At 24.9% G+C, this 23,320-nt stretch overlaps 1 protein-coding gene across 1 annotated transcript; it reads right to left on the reverse strand.

The window, feature by feature from the left end:
* Positions 1-1,596: 1,596 nt before the first annotated feature.
* On the reverse strand, positions 1,597-22,523 carry LOC145845546 (uncharacterized). Its single transcript, XM_082952734.1, has 16 exons — positions 22,466-22,523; positions 21,531-21,584; positions 20,281-20,445; positions 16,192-16,696; positions 14,554-14,736; positions 13,975-14,307; positions 11,780-11,951; positions 9,681-9,872; positions 6,229-6,537; positions 5,851-5,956; positions 5,668-5,737; positions 5,084-5,179; positions 4,218-4,338; positions 3,884-3,926; positions 2,593-2,758; positions 1,597-2,201 (listed from the first exon to the last, which is right to left on the reverse strand). The coding sequence occupies exons 2-16, from the start codon at positions 21,574-21,576 to the stop codon at positions 2,033-2,035; spliced, it is 2,676 nt and encodes an 891-aa protein (XP_082808860.1). The 5' UTR covers positions 21,577-21,584; positions 22,466-22,523; the 3' UTR covers positions 1,597-2,032.
* Positions 22,524-23,320: the final 797 nt, after the last annotated feature.

The following is a 23,320-nucleotide window of genomic DNA, read 5'->3' on the forward strand; positions in this document are numbered from 1 at the left end:
CTTAATTTTCAGTTGTTTTAAAGAACATGAATGATATTCAAAATAAATAATACTAAAAAACAAATTTAAAGTTAGTGTGAAATCATTTAACAGGTTAAGGTAGATATTTCAAATTTATACTTAACTTTGACGTTTTTGGGTTCAATAACAGTTTATTCAACACATTCGCTGTTTATAAATTTCAAGCGAAATAAGGTTTTTAAGAGAATTTATATTTTGAAAATAAAACTATTTATATTTTATAGAAACTAGAGTAAATTATAACGAAAAAACACCAATTAATCATAGAAACTTTTTTTTTAAGTTTATGTATTGAAATAACTTATTTATGTATTATAATCAGTTTTTGGGTGCAATAACAGCTTACACAACATCTTCGTTGTTTATGAAATTCAAGCAAAATATTATCCTTAAAAATAAAGTTTAATGCTTTAATTCGAAAATACAACTATTTAATTTTTATTTCATAAACAATAGTGAATTATTACGAAAAAATATCAATTAATCATAAAAAAATTCTAAAGTTCATGTCATGAGTTTATTCTTTAAAGAATTTTTTTTACAAACTAAGTTTTGGTCAAAGACCTCGTCAGTGCTTAAATAAACATGTGTCATGAAATTAACTCATTTCGCACTTTTCTTCGTTTTAAAGCTACAGAATTTTTAAATGCTGTTGAAAACCTATGAAATTAAAATGTTTTTAATTATAAATAATTTTACACTACAGTTGTTTTTTTGAACACTCTCAGAACAGAGTGTATATAAATATATTTCAAAGAAATCTGCTATATAACAACGTTTACTCTAATAGAGATCTTCAGTCGTAACTAAATACTGAATTGAAATAGAGTTAAACTTTAGCTGAAGATCTCTACATTACAATGAAGCACTATTTTATAAAAGAAATAAAATATAGTACTTGTTTTCTTGAACGCAAGTTTATAAATTTAGTTGTTTGACTCAGAACCATAACTATATAATAAACAAACTTGTTCAAACTAGATTTGTTTTTTCGATTGAGCTTTTATTTGGACTTATATTTTCAATAAAAAACCTCTTTATAAAGTAACTTAAAACTTGTAAAAATTAAAAAACAAGCCTTTTTATTAAAATTTTTTTTTGTAAAGTTTTAAAAACACCTAACGGGCTGAGTGAAACATGAAATTTAAATTAAACTTTGATTGACTGAAAAATTAAAAAAAAAAACTTTAACTGCTTAATCATCATAAAAAGTCCTAAACTTGTTTACTTTTTGAAAAAATAAACAAAAAATCAAAGGTTTAAAAACAAATATTTTAGTATAACTTAAAACTTTTAAACTGTTTTTCATCACTCGATAGTAACTTTATTTTGTACAAAAAGCATCTTGTAAAACAAATATGATTAAAAAAGTTAAATAAGAGAAAAAAATTGTATTTAACTCTTTAATTGTGATGGTATGTCGAAATACGAACTTATTTATTCTTATAATTAATAAAATGCAGCCGTAAATTTACTTCTTGTACTAAGTAGTTTGTGTTCAACTTTTTTTGTATATGAAAAAGTTAAATTAAATTAACTTTAGTTTTAACTGAAACTAAGTAGTTCTTGCAGGAATAAAATTCATTTTATTAATTCATTGCTTAATATTACTAATTAACATTTGATGGAATAAAGAGATATTTAGAAGATTAGTTTCCTTATAAATTACTAACATTTAAAAGAAAATCAAGTAAGATACTTAAGTAAACACATGTACAGTATAACTTAAAACGCTTTAAGAAATTTAAACAAAAACATGAAGCAAAAACATAAAACATTCTTTACAAAAAAGCAATATTATACTTGAAGTAAAACATTTATCAGACACTATTTTGTTAGTTCATAATATAAACTTATTATTGTAAAATTAAAAAAAGTACATGACTCAATAAAAACTGATTGTTGAACATAGGATTTGAAACTTTGTACTAGAATGCTTTGTGTTAACGAAGAATGGTGCAATAATAAAAAAGCAATTTTTAAGGAAAGAAAAGGAAAATGTATATAGCAATTAAAATAAAAACTTGTCAAAATTTATGAGTACAGGCTCAAGTTTGAGGAAGTCTCTGGATCCCAAATTTGTGTCTTTGAGAAAGCTAATAAAACTTGCAGCTTTCAAAGTGCAAATCTTGGCACAATTTCCACTCATGTTCAACAAAATTGTTTTAAATTCTTCTTCTCTAAAAATTATAACAAATTGTTAATTAACTTTATCATAAACTCTATTGAATTTGAAATTATCAAAGTTACCTTTCGTATAAGCTTTAAAAAAAAAATTGTACTTCATTCAGGATTTGTATAACCTTAAAATAATTTGTCGTAATAAAAATTATACTTTAAAAAGAGAACTTAATATTTATAAATATTTTAAAACAGATTTAAAAACATATTATTAAAAATTGTACTTTAACTAAGAAAATAACTGTAATTTAAATATGTTACTTAACAATTTTATTTATAATAAAATTTTTTGAAAAAGTTAATAAAAACTATATTTACTAAACTATCTGTATTAATTTCAGTCTCTGGACAAAATAGTTTTCTATTATAAAACTGGATTATAAATAAAACCTGTGCAAGCTCAATAGTTTTACGTCTGCCATCAGATTACGAGCGTGAATAACTTGGAGCAAGTAGCTTGATCTGCGGGGCCACTGTCGACACATTATTACGTAATAAACTAGTTTGCTCACGTCACTACGAACTACACCACTTCTGTTGACAGCATTTTTCGAAACTGCAAACTTTTATATCAATTAATAAAATCTTGTTTCGTACCCGATTGCTTTACTATCATAAATACGTCATCAAAATATATTTAATATATATTTATTTTGATTATAATTTATTAAAAACTTTTTATATATACAGATTCAGCTTTTTCAGTTTCGGCTATTCAAGTCGTTTTATAGCACGAGCTGGTATATTATTGCCTTACAATTGCTCAATAACTCTTATGGGTTTCTTAAGGAAATTTTCAAATAAGATAAAACAAATAACAGTTGTTTTGCACCTAATTAAGTTTTTGTGCGTTGAAAACTTAAGTCAATTTTAATGGGTAGGATTTAAACTAAAGCTTGATAAGTTTATGTGCTTACCGGCAGTATGTTGTCATATAAACTTAATTTATTTGTATAATTCAGAACTTAATAACTAGATACATATCTGCTATTTGGTTACATTTTTATGCACACCATCTGTATAAAAAATCTTTAAAGTATAGTATAAAACCCCATATAATTTACAACAGCTAGAATAATAATGTTCATTTTATGACAACTTTGCTCTGATACACGTTCATAATTTTTACTATTAGTAATGCTGATCGTTAAATTGAATTAAATAAAGCAGTAAATTAGCTTTTATGTTTATTTACATAAATTCAAATTGAATAAGCAACTGCATTTAAAGTCATATTGCACCTCATACTAATGAAGATAATTTTACTAAGTAATCTACAAAGTGAGAATCTGACACTTTTTTGTTTACAGTTTTTTATTGGTTTTCGAAATAGCTGATAAATATACATTAGCTGTATAAACTATAAAGGAACAGATCACAAAGGTTTAATTGTTCCAACTAGAAATTTTTAAACATTAATTAACAAACTTTAATTTGAAACACTTATCTTTAAAACATTGTTTTCCAATAAATTAAAAACAGTTTGCTAATATTAAAAAAATAAGGACTTTTTGATTAAACTAAAGTGCTAAAAGGTCGCTCGTGCATTTCTGACACCTACCTGCTGTATAAAGATGGTGTTTATTAAAAAAATTTAATTAAAAAATCAGAACGATTTCTGTTTGTATTATAATTATACACAATTGAAAACATGAGTATTTAAAAGTATAACTTTACTTACTGTTAGGCGAACGAAGCATCAAAATATTCTGTCGTTTAACTCTCTGTGTCGAGTAAATAATAATAAATTTTTCATTATAATCTAAATAAATCAAAAGTTAATGAGTTAAAAAAAAAGTACTAAATTTATTTTAAATTTTCATAAAAAATACCTAAATGAAACTGTAATAAAATTCATGCTAACTTTTAAAAGTTAGTACTATTTCAGTAACCAACATTAAAGTGTATATAATATAAATTTCTTGGTAATTATACAGTTAAAACACTTATTAAATACCAAAGTAAAAGATATATCGTACAAAATACACTTAGAACTGAAAATAAAATATACTTACATGTTTGTGAATAGCAAATATAAGTTGACAAGAAATGTTGAGGTCATTAAAAATCCTTTTCAAAGTTCTAGGATTTTCATTCAAGTATTTTGACAACAATTCGTCTTGGATTAGAAATTTCCTTACAAAGTTTTTATTTAGTTGAATTATAGCTTATTGTTGTTTTTAAAGCGATATAAGCTGTTGATTTAAGCAAGCTATATCACGAGATTTTGTTATTATAGTTACAAAAAACAAATTTAAGTGCGAAATAACGAACTTAAACCTTGATTACTTATTTACACTTTCACTTAAAAGTTGTTTGTAAGCATTTTCTATAATTCACAATTACATTTTAAATTAAAGTAACAGCTAAATCTTATTAAACTTAAAATAAAATTTTTCTAATTATGACAACACTAAGTTTCTAAAGTTTGATGAAATAATAGTTATGTAGTAAATTCTTTAAAAAAAATATTTTAAAACGTAACATAGTTAATTGATAAAATTTTAATTTTACAACTGTATAAAAAAACTCAAACAAAAACTTTTCAAACTTACATACATTAAATGCAAAAAATGTATTATGTATCATTTCTAGATTTAAGGATTTTTTGAATAATTATATGCTCAATAATATTTTACTTAAGAAATGATTATCTATTTTTGTGACACCTGATAAACACCCTCAAAATTATAATATTCAACAACAAAACACTTGGAGCAGAAAACTTAAGAAAAGCTGTATCCTGCTTAATTTTAAAACGTTAAATGAAATTTTAAAATTACTTTTCGTTGTCAACTATAAACAGTTCAGTAAAGTATTAAAATAACTAATAAAACTAGAATACAAGCATTAAAACTTTGAATTGAATTTATATAAAAACCTGCATTCAAAGAAGAAACGTTTTAAACTTGAAAATCGATTGCAATTTGCAGTGTCAACTTCACAATGGTTATCTCCATTACCGTCCTTTGAATTTCTATAAAAAAATAATTTTTAAATTTATTTAATCAATACTTTTAAAATAGTTAGCTTTCAAACTTAGTTACTTTAAGAAGATAAGCTTTTATGTTGGTAATCTTTTTTATAAAGACAAAAGTAAATAATTCAAGATTACATACTAAAGTTAATGATACATTTAAATATTTTGTGTAGATAAGTAAAGGAATATGTAAAATTAAAAAAACTTGTAAATGCAAAGTGTTTACAATTAAACAAATATGTGAAGATTAAGTTTAAAGTGAAAACTGTTTTTAAAAAATGTACTAGTATACAATTATTTTCAACTAAGTAAAATCTATTCTAGAAAACTGTTATAACTTATTTACAATAGCGATAATAACATAAAATACAAGCTTAATTCACAGGTTTTAGTATATCTATCAACAAATAACAATAAATCAGAAAAGATAGTTTTTATTAACTTAATAAAACTAGTTATTTAATTACACAAGTTAAATAACTTACCTTTTGCCATCTCCCCAATTATTAACATCTCTTTCCGTGATATGACTTGAGGTTAACACTTTGTTTTCTGCTATAAATTATTAAAATAAACAAAATATACATTTAGATGGAAAATGAAACTGCTTACGTTCTAAGAGTTTTTGTAACAGTTAAAAAGATAGCCATTAGCTTTAATCTATCTACCTATAGTCAAACTTTTAGAAGTAACTTGCATAGTTACGTCATAATGAGATTCATGAAGGTCGTTCAAAAGTCCTGAAAGAAAAATCTGCTTCTCTTTATTTGCTAACTGAAATAAAAAATCTGATTAAATTTTTTACTTAGCTGGTTTAGCATTATTAAACTTAGAATAATACTTCGTATTAAAAAAAATTATATAAACCACTAAATTGAATCTGTAGATCGTTTAAATATGTTTAAACTTGATATTTTTTTATCAATTTCAATATTTTTATTAAGTAAAATAATTGAAGCTATTCAAAGTATCTATAAAAGAAATAAAAACAGTTTTAAAAAAAATTATAATATAAAAAAATCAGTTTAATTCAACAGATAACTTACTATAGACAGGTAAAAAGGAACGTTTATTATTTTGTCCAAATACTTTTCTTTCACCTGTCTCTCCTGCAAAAGAGGCTGTTTGTCTGACGCGGGGCAAACTTGAAACGCCAACTCGGCGAGTTTGGGGTCAACCGCGATGATGCTGACAAATGGCGAGTGCTGATTGGACAATAAAATGTGGACCGATTCGAGCAGGGATTTAATTTTTGGCATGGGGCACCGGTCGAGATCGTCGATTGATATGACGACTTTGTAGTCGACGCCTTCGATCGTTCGCACCACTTGCAACAGCTGCTCCAATATTTCCACCTTGAATGTTTCACTCAAGTTTAGTGGCTGTAACTAAATTCAGGGTTCGTGCGCAATTTTTTTTCATTTAGCCTGACTGAGACCAATTTAGCCTGAAATTTTTTCAAAGTGAGGAAAATCCCCTATAGAAGTCATTTTAGGTATTGGGGTTCTTGATTAGATTTATTGTAGTCTACGAATTCAACCAGCTTTATCTGAACAATATTTTGAGCTTTAAAATCTTCAAAAAACAACTCATAGCTTAGTTGCAACTCAATAAAATAAGACTAAATTGTGAAAAAGATGATTGACCACCACCCTATGCCCTTAACATAACAAATTCAGTGATAAGTTTTAAAATAAGTGTTTTATCTAATCTATTACTAGTTTAAAAATTTAATATATATTACTAAACGCAGTTGTTCAAGTAAATTTAGCACTAAGTAAAAACATTATAACCAGAAGATTTATAATAAAACGACCTGCATTGTCGTGTTTTATTAAAATTTAAAATGAAACGCTTACACAAGTATTAAAATAAGTAAAAGGTGTTTATTATAGTATTTTGAATTCTTAAAATTGATACATAGTTATAAATTGTAAAATCTAAATAAATACAGTGATGTTGATGTCGTATCAGATTTAAAAAGCTTACAAAAAAATTAAAAAAAAAAAACCTTTAATGTTTTGTTCTTGTAAAGAAAAATGAATTGTACCTAAAATTTGTACTCCTACAAAATTTATATCTCAAAGCTAAGTTTTAGTGTTGTGAATATCTCTAATAACTTTAAACAAAGAGTAAATATATGAATAAACTGCTAAGAGTTTTAATCTAAAAAGTATTTGGTATAAAGAATTTAAATTAGAAATTAAAACAGTTCAACCAACTAAGCTCTGAAAAACATAGCTGATGTAAACAAATTCAAACAAACAGCTAAGTTGTTGAACTAAACTGTAATGTTTAAACTGTATTTGTTTTATGAATTTTCATAACTATGACGTGAATAATCTACTCAAAACAAAAAAATTAAAATTCTTAAAAATTTTTTAGAGATTCAACAAAAGGTGTTATACAATTATTTTTACAAATACTGACTGATTTTGTCTTTACTAGATCTTTATTTAGAAATAAATTCACATTTTAATTTGATCTTAAAAAGATTTCTCAATTTTTTAAATCAAAAATTTTCAAGCATTTGAACTGAGAAAAACTGAGATTCTCAAACTTTTAAATAAAAAAACTGACAGGGTTCGTGCGCGAATTTTTTTTCATTTAGCCTGACATTTTTTCAAAGTAAGGGAAACCCCATTTAGAAGTCATTGTAGGTATTGGGGGGTCTTGATTAGTACTATTGTAGTCTACGACTTCAACCAGCTTTATCTTAATAATATTTTGAGCTATAAAAATCTGCAAAAAGCAACTCATAGCTTAGTTATAACTCAATAAAATAAGACTAAATTGTGAATAAGGTGATTGACCCCCCCCCCCCCCCTCCCCTATGCCTTAAACATAACAAATTCGGTGATAAGTTTTAAAATAAGTGTTATATCTAATCTATAACTAATACCAGTGTAAAAATTTAATATATATTACTTAACACAATTGATTAATATAATTAAGTACTAAGTAAAACCATTAAAACTAGATTTATAATAAAACGATGTGCATTGTCGTGTTTTATTAAAATTTAAAATGAATCGCTTTCACGAATATTAAATTAAGTAAAAAAAAAAATATTATAGTATTTTGACTAATACTTAAAATTGATACATAACTATAAATCCTAAATTCTAAATAAATACAGTGATTTTTGATGTCGTATCAGACTTAAAAAGCTTACACTTAAATTTAAAAAAAAAACCTTTTATATTTTGTTCTTGTAAAAAAAATGAATTATACCTAAAATTTGTACTCCGACAAAACTTAGTACTTATATCATAAAGCTAAGTTTTAGTGTTTTGAATATCTCTATTAACTTTAAACAAACAGTAAAATATATGAAAGAATTGCTAAAATTTTAATCTAAAAAGTAGTTGGTATAAAGCCTTTAAATTAGAAATTAAAACAGTTCAACCAACTATGCTATGAAGAACATAGCTAATGTAAACAAATTCAAACAAACAGCTAAGTTGTTGAACTAAACTGTAATGTTTAAACTGTATTTTTTTATGAATTTTCATATTTATGACGTATATAATCTACTCAAAACAAAATAATGAAGATTTTTAAATTTTTTAAAGATTCAACAAAAGGTGTTATACAATTATTTTTACAAATACTGACTGATTTTGTCTTTAATAACTAAATCTTTATTTAGAAATAAATTCACATCTCAATTTGATCTAAAAAAGATTTCTCCATTTTTTTAATCAAAAATTTTCAAGCATTTGAACTGAGAAAAACTGAGATTCTCAAATTTTTAAATAAAAAAACTAATTTAGCCTGACGTTTTTCAAATTTTTTCAAAAAAACTGATTTAGCCTGACTTAGCCTGATTTAGCCTGACGCGCACGAACCCTGAACTGATTTAGCCTGACGTTTTTCAACTTTTTTAAAAAAAACTGATTTAGCCTGACTTAGACTGATTTAGCCTGACGCGCACGAACCCTGTAAATTGCATTTTTTAAAGTTCAATATCAATCACTTAACTATATAAAAGTTTGAAATATGAAATGGAGTAAAATTAAGTTTTAATTTCAATTTATTTTTTGTAACTTTGATAGCTTTTCAAGATTTAAATTTTTTAGCTAAACAAGCTTTATGTGGTAAGTTTTAAATTATTTTAATTGTTAATGTAACTAGATAACTTTACAATTTTATGACAAATTGGTTGTATGGTTTTTAATTATGAGGTTTACTGAGGAATATATCAGATAAAAATATATCATATACGAATAAGCTGTATAAAACTGTTTCTTAAAATATAATTAAAAATATTTAGCTCCAATTTAACATTTCGGGCACTATTGACTAAAAGCTTTAAAAAAAATTATTATATATATATATACATATATACATTAATAAAACACTATGTTTTCAAATACAATTGTTTCACTGCTCTGTTTAACAGAACAGCTCTTCAGTTTGTCCATTATGGTAATTATAACAATATGATAATGTTTACTATATATCAATAAATAAAAATATTATGTCATAATTTAACCTCAGATTTTACTTTGTACATGAAGCCAAGCTGTTTGGCGAAACTCTCAGTTGAGTTGTCCAGGGTCCTGTTAAAACGACGCACCTGGGACTGAAGGGTTGCCATGGCAAGTTTGAAAAGAACCAATAAGGAGGCTGATACGGGTGGTAACCATGACAACAGTTGAACATGTACTGGCACTTCACGACCGTTCTGGTGATAATATTATATTGAAATTACAATAATTTTTATATTTGAAATCTTACTTTTATTTAAAATGTTGTACAACAAAAGTATCAAGTGTTTTGCTTGAAGTTTGCCAAGAAACGTTGTTTGCAAGAAACGTTGTTCAAAACATAAAACTACAAATCAATGATTATCAGACACACAACAATATAAACTAAATAAATATTGGGAAGCCGAATTAAATTCAGCAAAAGAACATCATTGAAAAAATAATTTTAAATTATTTTAAAGATTTTTTTTTTTAAATTTATTATCTGTAATCATAAAGATGCAAAAAATTTAAAACTAAGCTTAAAAATCATCATTATTTTTTTTTTTAAATATGATAACAATAAACATAATTATTAAAAAGTTTAAAATTAAAAATTACAAAAAAAAGACTTTATATACATATATTTTAATTCATTTTAAAACTAATTGATAAAAACATTGTTTAACTTATTTTTTCTAATATATTTGCGACTAAAAATATTTTAAACTTACATAAAGCAAACTAGTAAGATATGTATTTTTTTTTGTATCACATCTAGCAATAAAATATAAAATTTGTGTTAATTTATCACAGTTTTTAATAACAAAACGAAGTACTTCTAGAAACAGGGTGGCCAAATGTTTTTGATAATTTTCTTTCAGGATTTTGAAAGTACAAGTTTTAAGGTCTAGTTTTAGTTTTTAATTAAGTTTATGGTAAAAAACTGTGTTAAATACTATATTAACATTAAAAAGGTACTGTAAGCTACTTATAATGTGTTTTATAATAAAAAAACTTTGATAAATGACAAATTTTAAAAATCTATACTATAGATTTTTTTTGTCAAATCGAAATTTTACTATGAGCATGAAAAATTGTTTAAAATTCCAGGTTTTTGGTGATTATTATTCCAAATTTATTTTTTTTTCTTCAAAATTTCTCAAATTTCATTTTTTTCAAGGATTCAAGGTTTTTTGGCCACCTTGTAGAAGTAAATAATTCGTTAAAAATATTTTGTTTATGGTTTATAAATGACTTACTTACATTAAAAATAATTTCAAATTGTACTATCTTTGGGTTAGTAGCTTTGAAAAGTAATTATCAACATTTTAGAACCAAAATTTATTTACATTTGAAGCTTGAATTTTGGTTGGAAAGTGAAAGTTCGCAGGATTTAAAAATATTTCAACACTAAGTTTTAAAGAATTAAACTTTAAATAAAAACAACATATTAATATTTAGATATCAATGAAAACCTCAGCAAATGTGCAATAAAAAATTATAATACAAAATTTGAAAACCAACGTTGATTACCTCAAAGGGCTTTTAAAATGCCACTTAAGTTTGTTAGAACAAGCAAACAAAGTATACACAAATTAAAACTTATTAAGAGAAAAATTTAAACTAGCAATGAAATAAAAAATTGCAAGGCAAAACAGTTTTAAGAATTTATCAAAAAAAAAATGACTCAGATTGAAAACAAATTAAAATAACAACTTATATACTATTGTTTATTTTTATAACCCTTAAAGAGTTTTATGCGAAAACCGAAAAATCGGAAGCAATTTGTGAATGTAAAATGTTTTAAATAAAAAATATAATTGTTAACAATTGATATTTCTTAAATTATTTTTTTGATTAAACAGCTTGATATTTCACATTTATGATTTTATCAATTTAATTAGCATTGCTTAACTAAGTGAAACACTATGAATTTTTAGAGAGATTTGTACAAAATTCCATAATTTCCAGAAATATAGATTTTATAACCACCTTGCATATCGTACTGCCACTTGGTTAGGATTTTTCTCTTAAATTTTCGAAAAATTTTCTGATTAAGTAGCAAAGTTGTAAAAGACATATTCCTTAATTTTTAAACAAAAATAATGTCGTTACAACTAACTCTTATGACATCCAGATTGAGATGAATGACCAAGGAATTGACGGCGAACGGGAAGCAGAGAAGTGAAAATGCGAATACGAAGCATGCCACCACCAGAGGGATTCCACAACAGATTCGTTTCGGATGACTGACCATGTGTGCGAACAAGGATTTGGTTTCCAGCTGGAACTCACTAAAATAAAATGTCAACTGGTTTATTTGTGTCAGAAACTAATTTATTGACTTTTTCAGAGTTGCCACTCATTTTTTCCAGGTTTTCCAAATTTCATCCAGGTTTTTAAAAGTACACATTTTTGGGTCTATTTTTAGTTTAAAATTAAGTTTAAGGTAAGAAACTGTGTTACATAGTATAAAAACATTGAAAAGATACTGTAAAGCTACTTCATTAATGTTTTTCAATAAAAAAAAATTATGATGACAAAATTTTTTATTTATATGATAGATTTTTTGAGTCGAATCGAATTTTTACAAATAAAAATTGGAAAGTTGTTAAAATTCCAGGTTTTTTCAAAATTTCTCAAATTCCAGGTTTTTAGTTTAAATACTTCCAGGTAAAGCGGCACTTTGCTTAAAAAAAAACATAAGAAGACAAACAAAAAACTGGTACCTTATTAGCTTTTTTTAACTACTAATTTAATTACTAATAAATTTGATCGTAAATTTTAAATTTTATAAACATAACCGTACAAATAAAGATAGAGTGCTATTTTTTTTGTATAGAAATGCATAAAATACTACTGCATTTATTTGCTACTGCTGTGTAATGTATATGGTTGTAAAAACTAAAAATTTATTAAAATTATTTTTGGATAATTGGTTATTGTATGTTGACTGTGATACTCTATTATTACAGAAAATTATTTCAAAATTACAACAAAAAGCATATTTGATTAAGTTGTACCTACAGAGATAAAAAAGTTACTAAAAATCTCAAACTTAAAAAGTATATAGAAAAAAAAATCTTAAAACAGTTTATAGCCAAAACTATTTTAGGAATAATACTGTACAAATACTTCATTTAAACTTTTTTATTAATCGCTGCTAACTAAAAAAATACTGTTACATAATAAAAATGAAAAGTTACTATTTTTAAACCTTTAAAATAAAACTATTCTTAAACATAAAAATTAGAACTTAAGTGTTAAAAATAAAGGCAACAAGAGGGTAAAGATGGATTTTTTTACAAGTTGGTCTAGTGTGTTTTTTTGTTAAGCGCTAGTTGCTTTTTACTACCTTTTTAAAGTATAAATAACTTTTGAGGTATGGCGAAACAAAGCTAGATAGTTCAAAAGATTCTTAGTGTAATCAGCAAAGTAAAATGATAGAAAAGAGTTTTTCATTAAGTATATACTTTATCTTACAGTTTTCTCATCCTAGAAAAAACTATGACTCTCTTGAGGTAGCCTTTAAAAAAATTGGACAAAAAAAAAGGCGCCCGACTTTCGTCGAACGCCTTTAAAAAAATATATAGAGTAAAAATTTGGAAAAAAAATTGAGCAAAAAAGCCGTCGGAATTCGCCCTAGTTAGTTAACTAGTTTTATCTTAAGTAATACTGTTAAAATGATATTAGTCAAAAAATACTTATTTTTATTATTTTGAAGATGCTACAGCATGACTTTTTATAATCATGCAACAAACTTTTCCTAAAAATTGTGGTTTTAGCATAAATAGCCAAGAATGATGTAGATATTTAGTGAACTTATAAAAAACTAAGAAAAATGATCATTGAATTTTTCTTTGAAGGTTTGTATCAACAACTTTTTCCAAAAGTTAAAAGAAAAGTTTATGTTTTATAAAAAGTATCCTATAGTTAATAGTTTTTAAATAAGCAAAACATGCAGATAAGTGTAAAAAATATGATGGACATCAGTATGGTCTTAATCTATAATATAGTTGTAAATGTTAAGCATTATTTATAGTTCTATGAAATTCACAAAAACTTATATTAAAAAAAATTTTTAGCTATTTTTTAAATTTTTCATTAATTCACACTCTTTAAACTTATTTTGACAAGGTAAACAAAAACTACCAAACTACTTATGAACCTTAAATTAAAGTTAAATACAAGATCTTTTTTAGATTTAGTTGAAGTTTATTATCACAAAAAAGTTTTGTCAAATTATGTAACAAACCATAAAAAAGCTGGTTAAATTTTTGACAAATAAAAAACTTAAGACAAATATTAAAAATTTACTTGTATCTATTTGAAGCATCTGATTGAGGAAGTTCTGTAGAAGTCGTATCTTCCTGGGTGACTTGATTCGCGCTGCTTCGTTCAAGCTTGCTCATTCGAACCACGCAGTTGCCCATCTTTTTACTCGCACACTCAACCCTCACACCGGAAAGCTTCATTTCATCGTGGAAATTTTTGGCCTCATCAGCTTTGCTGAAAGTAATTTTCCAAGAACCGGGAGCGGAAAAGGCGCAAAAATCCACTTTTCCGTAACTTCTCGCCACTTTGGTGACATGCTCAACGTCCAAGTTTTTGTTTGCCGAATGCAAGATGATCGATTCGTTTTCAAAACATCTGTTTTAATATAATGTTGAATAAATTGAAGTATGTATTGAACAATCTTATTAGACTTGCATAACAACTTAAAAGTTTTTTTTTTTCTTTAGTTGATCTGTAACGAAGTTAAAAAATTAAATGGATAAGTTTAGACACATCGTAGTGTCAATTTATTTAAGCAGAATAAATATAACAAAACTGATATTTTGATAATTTTTAATTAATAAAAACATTTAACAAATACTTTTTAAAACAAGCTTAAACTTTTTCGATTTAGGTTTATACTCCTCAACTGTAAGTGTTCTGAACAGCCTAGTTGCAATCACACCGATCTTTTGTTCAACTTCATCCATTATGCCAGTGATGATGGCTGCCCATAAAATATCGCTTCCTGAGTACTGCCACGCTGAAAACTTCACAAATATAAATTTTCTCAGCACTGGTCGCCTAAAAATACTGACTATTATTGAAAACAAATTAAAAATAAAGGCAAAAAATAATAACAAGCTACTAAATTTTTTTTATAGATTAACTGTATAGTAACAAAAAGAGTTGAAATAGACATGATATAACAAACTTTGTAAGCATTATTTATTTATATCTACAAGGAAAAACCAGTCAAATTGTAAATTAGAAACTTAAACTAAAAAAAAAATTTAGTAAATTTTTGTTTCATTTACATGATATACTAAATTCCGAAGTAACTTAAGAAGGACATTGAATAACATTAAAATAAAGTAAATTGTAAAGCAGTGGCTTTGGAAGATATATTCTTATAGCAGGGTGGCCACTGGTTTTTGAGAATTTTTTTCCAGGTTTTAAAAAGTACACGATTTTGGGTCTATGTTTAGTTTAAAATTAAGTTTAAGGTAAAAATTGTGCTAAATAGTATACCAACATTAAATGGATACTATAAAGCTACTTTAAATGTGTTTTTCAACAAAAATAAAAAATAGTTTTTGATGATGACAGTATTTTTTATCTATATGATAGACGTTTTGTGTTAAATTAAAATTTTAGTACTGTACATGTAAAAATTGTTTAAAACTCCAGGCTTTTTTAGTGGTTTTTGTTTAAAATTCCAGGATTTTCCAGTCTTTTTTTAAATTTTAAAAATTTCAGGTTTTTTAGCCTACAAAGTTTTTCTAGGATTCCAGGTTTACTGGCCACCTTCTTTAACACAAATTACTCTAAAAAATAAACATCAATCTTTAATTATTACTACTATAGTAAACTGTATTTAAAGTAAGTTTAATTAAAAGTGTTTAATTAACTATAGGATACTCATAAAAATAATTTGTATTTTTTAGCTTTTTTTCAGGATCTATCGCAGCTTTTAAATTAATCAGAGAAAAAGATTGAAAAAAACTTTTGCTAAACTTTAAACTGTGAATTTCTAAACTTCTACACTTTATAATCATAAAAAAATATTTTAAAAATAAGAAACTAATTTTTGAAAGAAACTGTTATTCAAAACTTAATTTTATAAAAATACTTTAAATGCTTTTAAAATTATATCTAAACGATTGAGATTGTCTAAGGGGTGTTGAAGAGAAATTCTAGTTTTGGTTTAATTTCAAAATTAATTACTTGTAAAACAATGTCTTCCAAAGTTTGTACTAGAAAATCTTCACAAAACTGGCTATATGTCAAAGTATAGTTATGGATTTTATAGTTACTTATACTCCTTACGTTTTCAAAATGGACAAAAAGTAAACTTCACAAAAATTTGTTTAATTAACCTTTAGCCACTATTGTATTTTGTAATATGTTATTTGTTGTCAAACAAAAATTAAATAAAATTAACTTGGCAAAAACCTTTCAAAAAATATCTATTAAGAATAAAAGTTGTACTCAAATGAGAAAAAATAAGTATAAGCCAAGCTAATACAAAAAACAAACCTAATATGTTGGTCAAAAGTTTCTGTGTGAGAAAACTCAAACGAAGTTTTGCTCGAGTCAATCAGCGACCCGTTCAAAGTTTCAACTCCTCTGTTAAGCGGTGGCAGCTTCGTGAAAGCCACAAAGAAAATCAACCTGAACACCCGCACTGCGCTTGCAACGCAACTTGAGTGGCAGAGAAGAGCCACGAGGAAAAGCAACATTATCAGCGTCACCGTGGAAAGGAAAACCACGACGAGGTTGTAACGGATCTGCTGAATTTCCGTCTCCTTGGCAACCTTCATCTTGTCATTCACTGATTGGCTGGAATTTCTTTTGATCAACCTCCATATTTTGTACTCGCTTCTCGGCGTGTAGGTGATTACGGCCAAGCTGGCAACGAACAAGCTGACGATGACCGCTGCCAGCAAGTAGAAGAAGCAGTGCATCCTTCTCTTCTTCTCGTGTCTAGCCGGATGCTTGATAGTAATTTTTCCACACTCCTTTTCCAGTTTCTTCAAAAAACCTTTCAATTTTTTCAAATATTAGAATTTATTAGAATAAGTAGTTTAGAAGTTTTAGGAAAAATTTGAAAACTTGAAAAATCAGTAAATTTTTAATAAGACTCTTTAACACTTTGTTTTTTAAGCAATTAGTCTTACTTATTTTGATTTTGGTAAGTCTAATTTTTTAATTTTAATTGTTTTTTTTGGTGATTTAATGTTGTGAGTCCTTTTTTTGTAGACTAGAGAAAACCTAATTTAATGGAAATTAGGTTTTATGTAATACTACTTTTAAGCATCACAATTTGAAATTACTTTTTCTTTAACCTTAAATTGGTTTAAAAAATGCTAACAGTTCAAAAAAAAACGTTTAATTAACTTAAAGCACAAAGACTATCTAAAGTTCAAAATTAAACTTTTTTAAAGGTGAATATAAAATAAATTAGCAAGGGACCAAACTACTATATTTAAATATAAAAATAAATTACAGGAACATTAGGTTTACATCAAGTAACCACTCATTTTATTTACTAATAAATATACTAATGCACTTTTTGACTTTTTTATGCAACTAATTTTTGTAACATGATTTTTTGTTCAAAAACAAAAGAATCAATTTTTTAAATGATGATAATGAAAACTTTTTATTAAATTTTAACAAGCATCAGCTAAGTTACATCATTATTTTAACAAAAACAAATAATAAAAATAATAAACACACATAAATCACAAAAAAAAAACTTATTAAGAAGGTTATACATATTGTTTTATCAAGTAGAATATAACCTAATATTAGTAATCATAATCTAAAATTTATATTTCAAACACCACTTTTGATTAAAGCTAAACTTTACTACTTATGAAACACTAAAGTTTCTCATAAAAATTAAATTTAGTTTTTTTTAATGTTAAACACATTAAAATTTTATTCTTCAAAATCGGCTTTTCAGTGAGATTATTATTGTATATAGATAAACAAAGATATTTCGAAATTTTTGATATCTACAGTTTTAAAGATTTGACCATATGTATGTTTTTATACAAATTTATAGACTTTACAATTCAGCAAAAACATCACGGGCTGACTATCTATTTTACTATTGAATATGTAAAACATTAGATATAAAATTTCTAACTTATTTCACATAGCAGTTTAAATAAAGCCTGTAGCCACGGTTACCATAGGTTTTTTAAAGTATTTTCAATATAAAATTAATTTAGCTTAAAAACTGTCTTAAATAGTATGAAAAGATACTTTGATGCTTTTTAAAATCAGTTTGCAGCTAGTAAATTTAAATAACACAAAAAATAAGTAAATTATAGATCTTGTGTATCTACTATAAATTGTTTTATATGTTAAAGTTCTTTAAAATTATAGAGTTTTCCAGAAATTTATGTTTAAAGTACATGTTCTTCAAGGTTTATTGGCAAACTGTGTAGCTGTCCAAAGCAGTGTTTAATATTTTTATTTGTAGCTGCAGTAAAACTCACTGTTATAAAAATAACGTTTTGTAAAATTTAATGACAAGAATAACATAACAGGTTATAAAAAACAACAGGACCTTAATGTGTTTTACAGTTTACTTTTTTATTTTCAACAATGAAATAAATTTTTATTGTGACTAAATAGTGAAAATTAAATTAAACTTATACAATAAAAGTAATATTGTTGGTATTAAATGAATTTTCAATTAAAAAAAATTGTATGTTGACTGTGTTTTTGTTTTTTAAGGACCTATGTGTAAAATATAAGTTAAGTCTATACTAAAAAAGGAATCCATCAAACAGAGCTGGTCTTTCTACAGTCAAGAGGTGATTGGTTTTGCAAGTTATAAAAATCTAAAAATGCTTAAAATTACTTTACTATATATCAAAATTGTCAGAGAATATTTTTCTAGAATTTTGTACAAAAATTCAATGTTTTTTCTAGGTATTTTTGAAATTTCTTGAACTCCAGGTTTTTAAAATATTTTTTGCATAAATTTAAAAAAATAAGGCTTTATGGGAGCCCTGTGTTTGAAATCTCACTTCTGTTTTGTTTTTAAATCAATATTAATAAAATTCTGATAAATACTTTATAACATTAAAGTAATTTAGTTGAAGAAAATTTATTCCACTATGAAAATAAATATTTATTGAAAAAACTTGTTTTTTTGTTATCTACAAATTATACTTTAAAAATATCTATAACTGAGCATTTAAAACTTAATAAAACATTGAAAAAAATTTTCTTTATATTCTAGGTCTCTAACTAAAAAAAGATCAAAAAAACATGGGTGAAGGTTTACAGCCTAGACTTTTGTATGACGTGAGACAAGCTCAAGACACACCTATTCGATCATCAGACCACAAGCCTTTGGTAGACTGAGACCCGAGTTTTGTTCCTATTAGTGTTTTTAAGCATTTATTTTTAATTAAATATTGAGTTAATTATAAGTTATTGAATATTGAGTTCCAATAAGAACGAAACCTGGGTCTCAGTTTAACTCAAAATGTATAAAAGTGATAGATTTTTAGCATACATCTAAATATCTATGAAAATTAACATTAAAAAAGTTACAGTCCATATGTCTGTATTAGAAACTCTATTTAAAAAAATATAATTTTCTAAGTTAATTAAATCTTTAAATTCTATAAAACTGAATTATAACCATACTTAATGCTTTCGTATAAAATTCAACATGATTTTTTATTAAAAAAATTCTTTTGATCCCTTTCTATTAAAGACTACATGAAAATTTAAACTCTTTAAATCAAGAAATAAATTTTTTTAAGAGTATTGTTAAATTAAGAAAATTAACACAAACTAGAAGCTCAAATTATAAAAAAAACAACTATTCATTATAAAAGATAATTCATAATTGCTAAAAATAGCCATACTTTATTTAGTTTTAAAATTTATCTAGGACATATCTCAAGGGAATATAAAAATTTTAAAAATGTATTAGAGCACATTCTGATTAAAAAAAAACTGAAGATCTTTATTAAAGTAAAAAATTGTTATAGTACAAAGTTCTTTAAAATAAAATAACAGTAAAATTAATGAGTGTCAAGTCTGCTGTATACATGCTTGATCAAACTACTAAAACTTTTTAAATAAATTGACACACCAAGACATTGAAAATTTTTGAGCTAAAGCACAAATTTAATTTTACAATATAATAGTATAACATAATTAAAATCAACACAAAATCTATACAACAATTTTAAGATATGAATTCTTTAATCTTTTATTATAGAGATTTCAAATAACCCAGCACCTTAAAACATATCGAAACTAACTTAATCAAGTGCTTGACTTACAATGTACAATTTTTGATATATTATGTACAAAAAATAATCATGCTCTACACCTTTAAATAATAAATGACCCTAAAGTTTTTATGTGTGAGTTAAAATGTTTACATGTATTAATTAAATTAGAGTTGCCTCCTTAAAGTACGAAAATTTAGTGAAAGAATAAAGTTTTTAACAATTTATATTTTTAAAAGTTATAAAGTATTGTTTTGAAAATTCACAAAAATTTTAGATGTTAATAACATACATAGTTTTTTTCATTTTAATTTTTACTACTTTAAGTCTTTATTATGCTTTTGTAAAAAAATACCTTGCGTTTGATGCACTATAAATGACTTTCCACTTCCAAAGGGTGCAAAAATTCCAACTGAAAATAGGGACTCAGCTCTGTAAATAATGTTGGCAAGAGTTTTTGAATATACTGAGAATCCAAGATGATCAATTTCTCCAACATTGTCACCAACTAATATGTTTTCTGTTTGATATTAGTGAAATGTATTAAAAACAATTAATATATAAAATATTTAACAATTAAAAAAAAAGCTTTTATTTCTTTAATATTTGATTATCTTAAACTTAAATTTTTAAATACTACAGTGCTTAAACACTTATCCGGACAGTTTCAGTTGAAAAGAAAATTTAAAACATTTTCAATAGTAAGCACAAACATTTTTGTATGATACAAATATTTAAGCTATCATGCTGTGTAAAAAATTTCAAGGGATTTTGTAAATTCTGCAGTTTAGTTTATCATGACGTAACAATACTACTGAAGCCTACATTCAGACTTTGTTTATAAATAGTTTAGTTATCAAAAACCTTTGTAAGTAAAGTAGTTGAGTTAAAAAAAAAATTAAACAATACTTTTTAAAATATGACTTACAGTTTTTTATTTGAACTTTTAAAGTTTTTTGATAATTGATTAAATTCTAAGTTTTTTAAGAAAACTTATGTATAACAGTTCTTTTATGCTTGATTTTTATTTCAAACTTTATCATAGAAGTTGTTAATTCAAACACTTTTGTTTAAGATATCAGATGGATAATTTTTTTTTTGTTTTATTTTTAAGTTATATAAGTTTGACACACTTAACATACCAAGTTTTAGAAATAGACAATACATCAATAAAAGAAAACAAGTTACACTAACCATTGAAAATAAACAAGAAGTTTGTAAAATGGTTAAAAAAACAATGTGCTAAAGTCTTTTATAACGGAGTAGTTTAGCATATTCAGGTTGCATTTTTATGACATTTTGAAAAGAAAAGTTTAAAAAGTTCAAAGCAAAAAAGAGGTCCTAAACTAAAATGCATTGCAGAATATACAGTAGTTATATTATTTAATGAAAAAATTGATTTTTTGTTTTTTTCTGGACATGTTTAGAGAAAAATCTTGCCAATCATGTCCTGATAAGTGAATAAGAACTGTACAACTACAATGATTGTACATAGTTAAGGTTATTTGTTTTAAAAGTTGAATAAAGTCTAAACTTTAACAGAAAACATTTAAATTTGTATATAAAACTGATGTTATGAACCAAATTAAATAATGTATAAATTACCTTGAGGTGAAATTATTCTTTTTATCAACTTTTCATCACTTGCCATTTCTATCTCTAATTATTGAACATTATTATTGTCTAAAAATTTAAAGTATGTTTTAAGCTCCTACTAGGCTAAGAGCTTTAAAAGTCCTTATATTAAAAAAAATTTTAAGTACATGTAGAATAAGTAACAAAATTAACAAAAGTTTATAAATTAAACAGTAGTTATTATTCTAGTAAAAGTGCACTTATTATATACCACATTTAAAAAAGACAATTACAAAACAGACACTGCATACCTTAATTTAGAACTATTATATATAAAAATGGTTAAAGGATAATAGGCTTAAACTAAATACTGATAAAACAAGGTACATGCTCTTTTAATTTGGTAAAACAAAAGTTTGAAAAATACAAAACAAGGTACATTTTAATTAAAAATTTTTTGTACTAAATCTTTAATTCACTTATGATAAGTCATATGAAATACGGTTTGTTGTGTTGGAGTAGGACGAGTAAAAGCTAAAACTACTGAGATTGATAAACTAGTAAATAAAGCATAAAGGTGCATTAATTTCTAAGGTTGGAATGAAAGTGTTGGCAGTACAAAAATAGAAAAGAAAATATCAGATGTTGAACATATGTTTAAGTATGAATTAAGAGTTTTTATGCACAAATTTAAAAGAGAAACTTTGCCAGTTAACTTTAAGCCTTAACTTTACAAATGTTAATAAAATTCATAATCATCTAACAAGATTTTCAAAAACAAACCTTTTTTTCAAGAGTAAATAGTCTTTATTGCCTTAAGACACTTTCCTACCTAGGTTGTAAACTATGGAAGAATTGCCTAAAAACTTAAAAGGTTAAAGATATTTTGGAGCATTTTAATGTGAAATGAGAGATAAATTACTTAAAAGACAATCAAAAAATATTCAAGCTTAATCTTTACTTACCATTACTTAAACTTATGTCTTTGTATTGGTGTTTGTACTTTTTTTGGGCTGATTGCTGTTGGTCTCATAAACTGGGTGTAAGATGGTTTTATTATTACTTTGTTTAACATTTTTTTTTACTCTATATAAAATTTAATAGTGCTGTTTCATCTTCATTGATAATGTGATTAAACAAGTAGGTGTTTTTTTTTTAATTTATTTTACTAGATATTAAGTGTTTATCTGTTTCAGAAGATAGAGATTCTGAATTTAGGTGTGTAAACTTCATATTTTTTAGATATTCTGATAATTTATTTCTTTTTATTAAAATTTAGTTTTACGTTTTTAAACAGTTTATCAACCTTTTTAAAATACTTTTATTTTTACTTTATTTTTCAATTTATTTGTTAAATTTCATTAGTTTATTTTTTAAGTTTAGTTCAGTTTCAGGAGTGATTTTATTTGAAGTAGTTTAAACAAATTCAATTAGTCTAGATTCAATTGATTAAAACTGAATAGTTTAAAAATTTATAAAACAGTTAAAAAAATTTCTAATAGCTGTAATTTTTTACCTACCTACAACCACATATACTGAAATTTCTAGACACTATTTAAAAAGTCATGGTGCTCTAACAGTTTTATGACTATATTAAATATTTTATGTATACTGACATTACTAATTCTCTCCTTTTATTTATATTTGAGATATTTGTTGTAATTTTTGTGGTTGCTCTTGGGAGGAGACTGTGGGGAGCCTATGGTAGACTATGGTTTCCATGATCAATGTTGGCAGTGATGGGTTAAAAAAGAATGCTTACCATTTCTAAAGTTGGAAAAAAAGGAAAATTTTAAACTTAGAATTAATTACTTTTTAAT

The sequence above is a fragment of the Thalia democratica genome, unplaced genomic scaffold (assembly GCF_965202585.1).
Source record: "Thalia democratica unplaced genomic scaffold, ktThaDemo2.hap1.1 HAP1_SCAFFOLD_75, whole genome shotgun sequence".
Classification (NCBI taxonomy): domain Eukaryota; kingdom Metazoa; phylum Chordata; class Thaliacea; order Salpida; family Salpidae; genus Thalia; species Thalia democratica.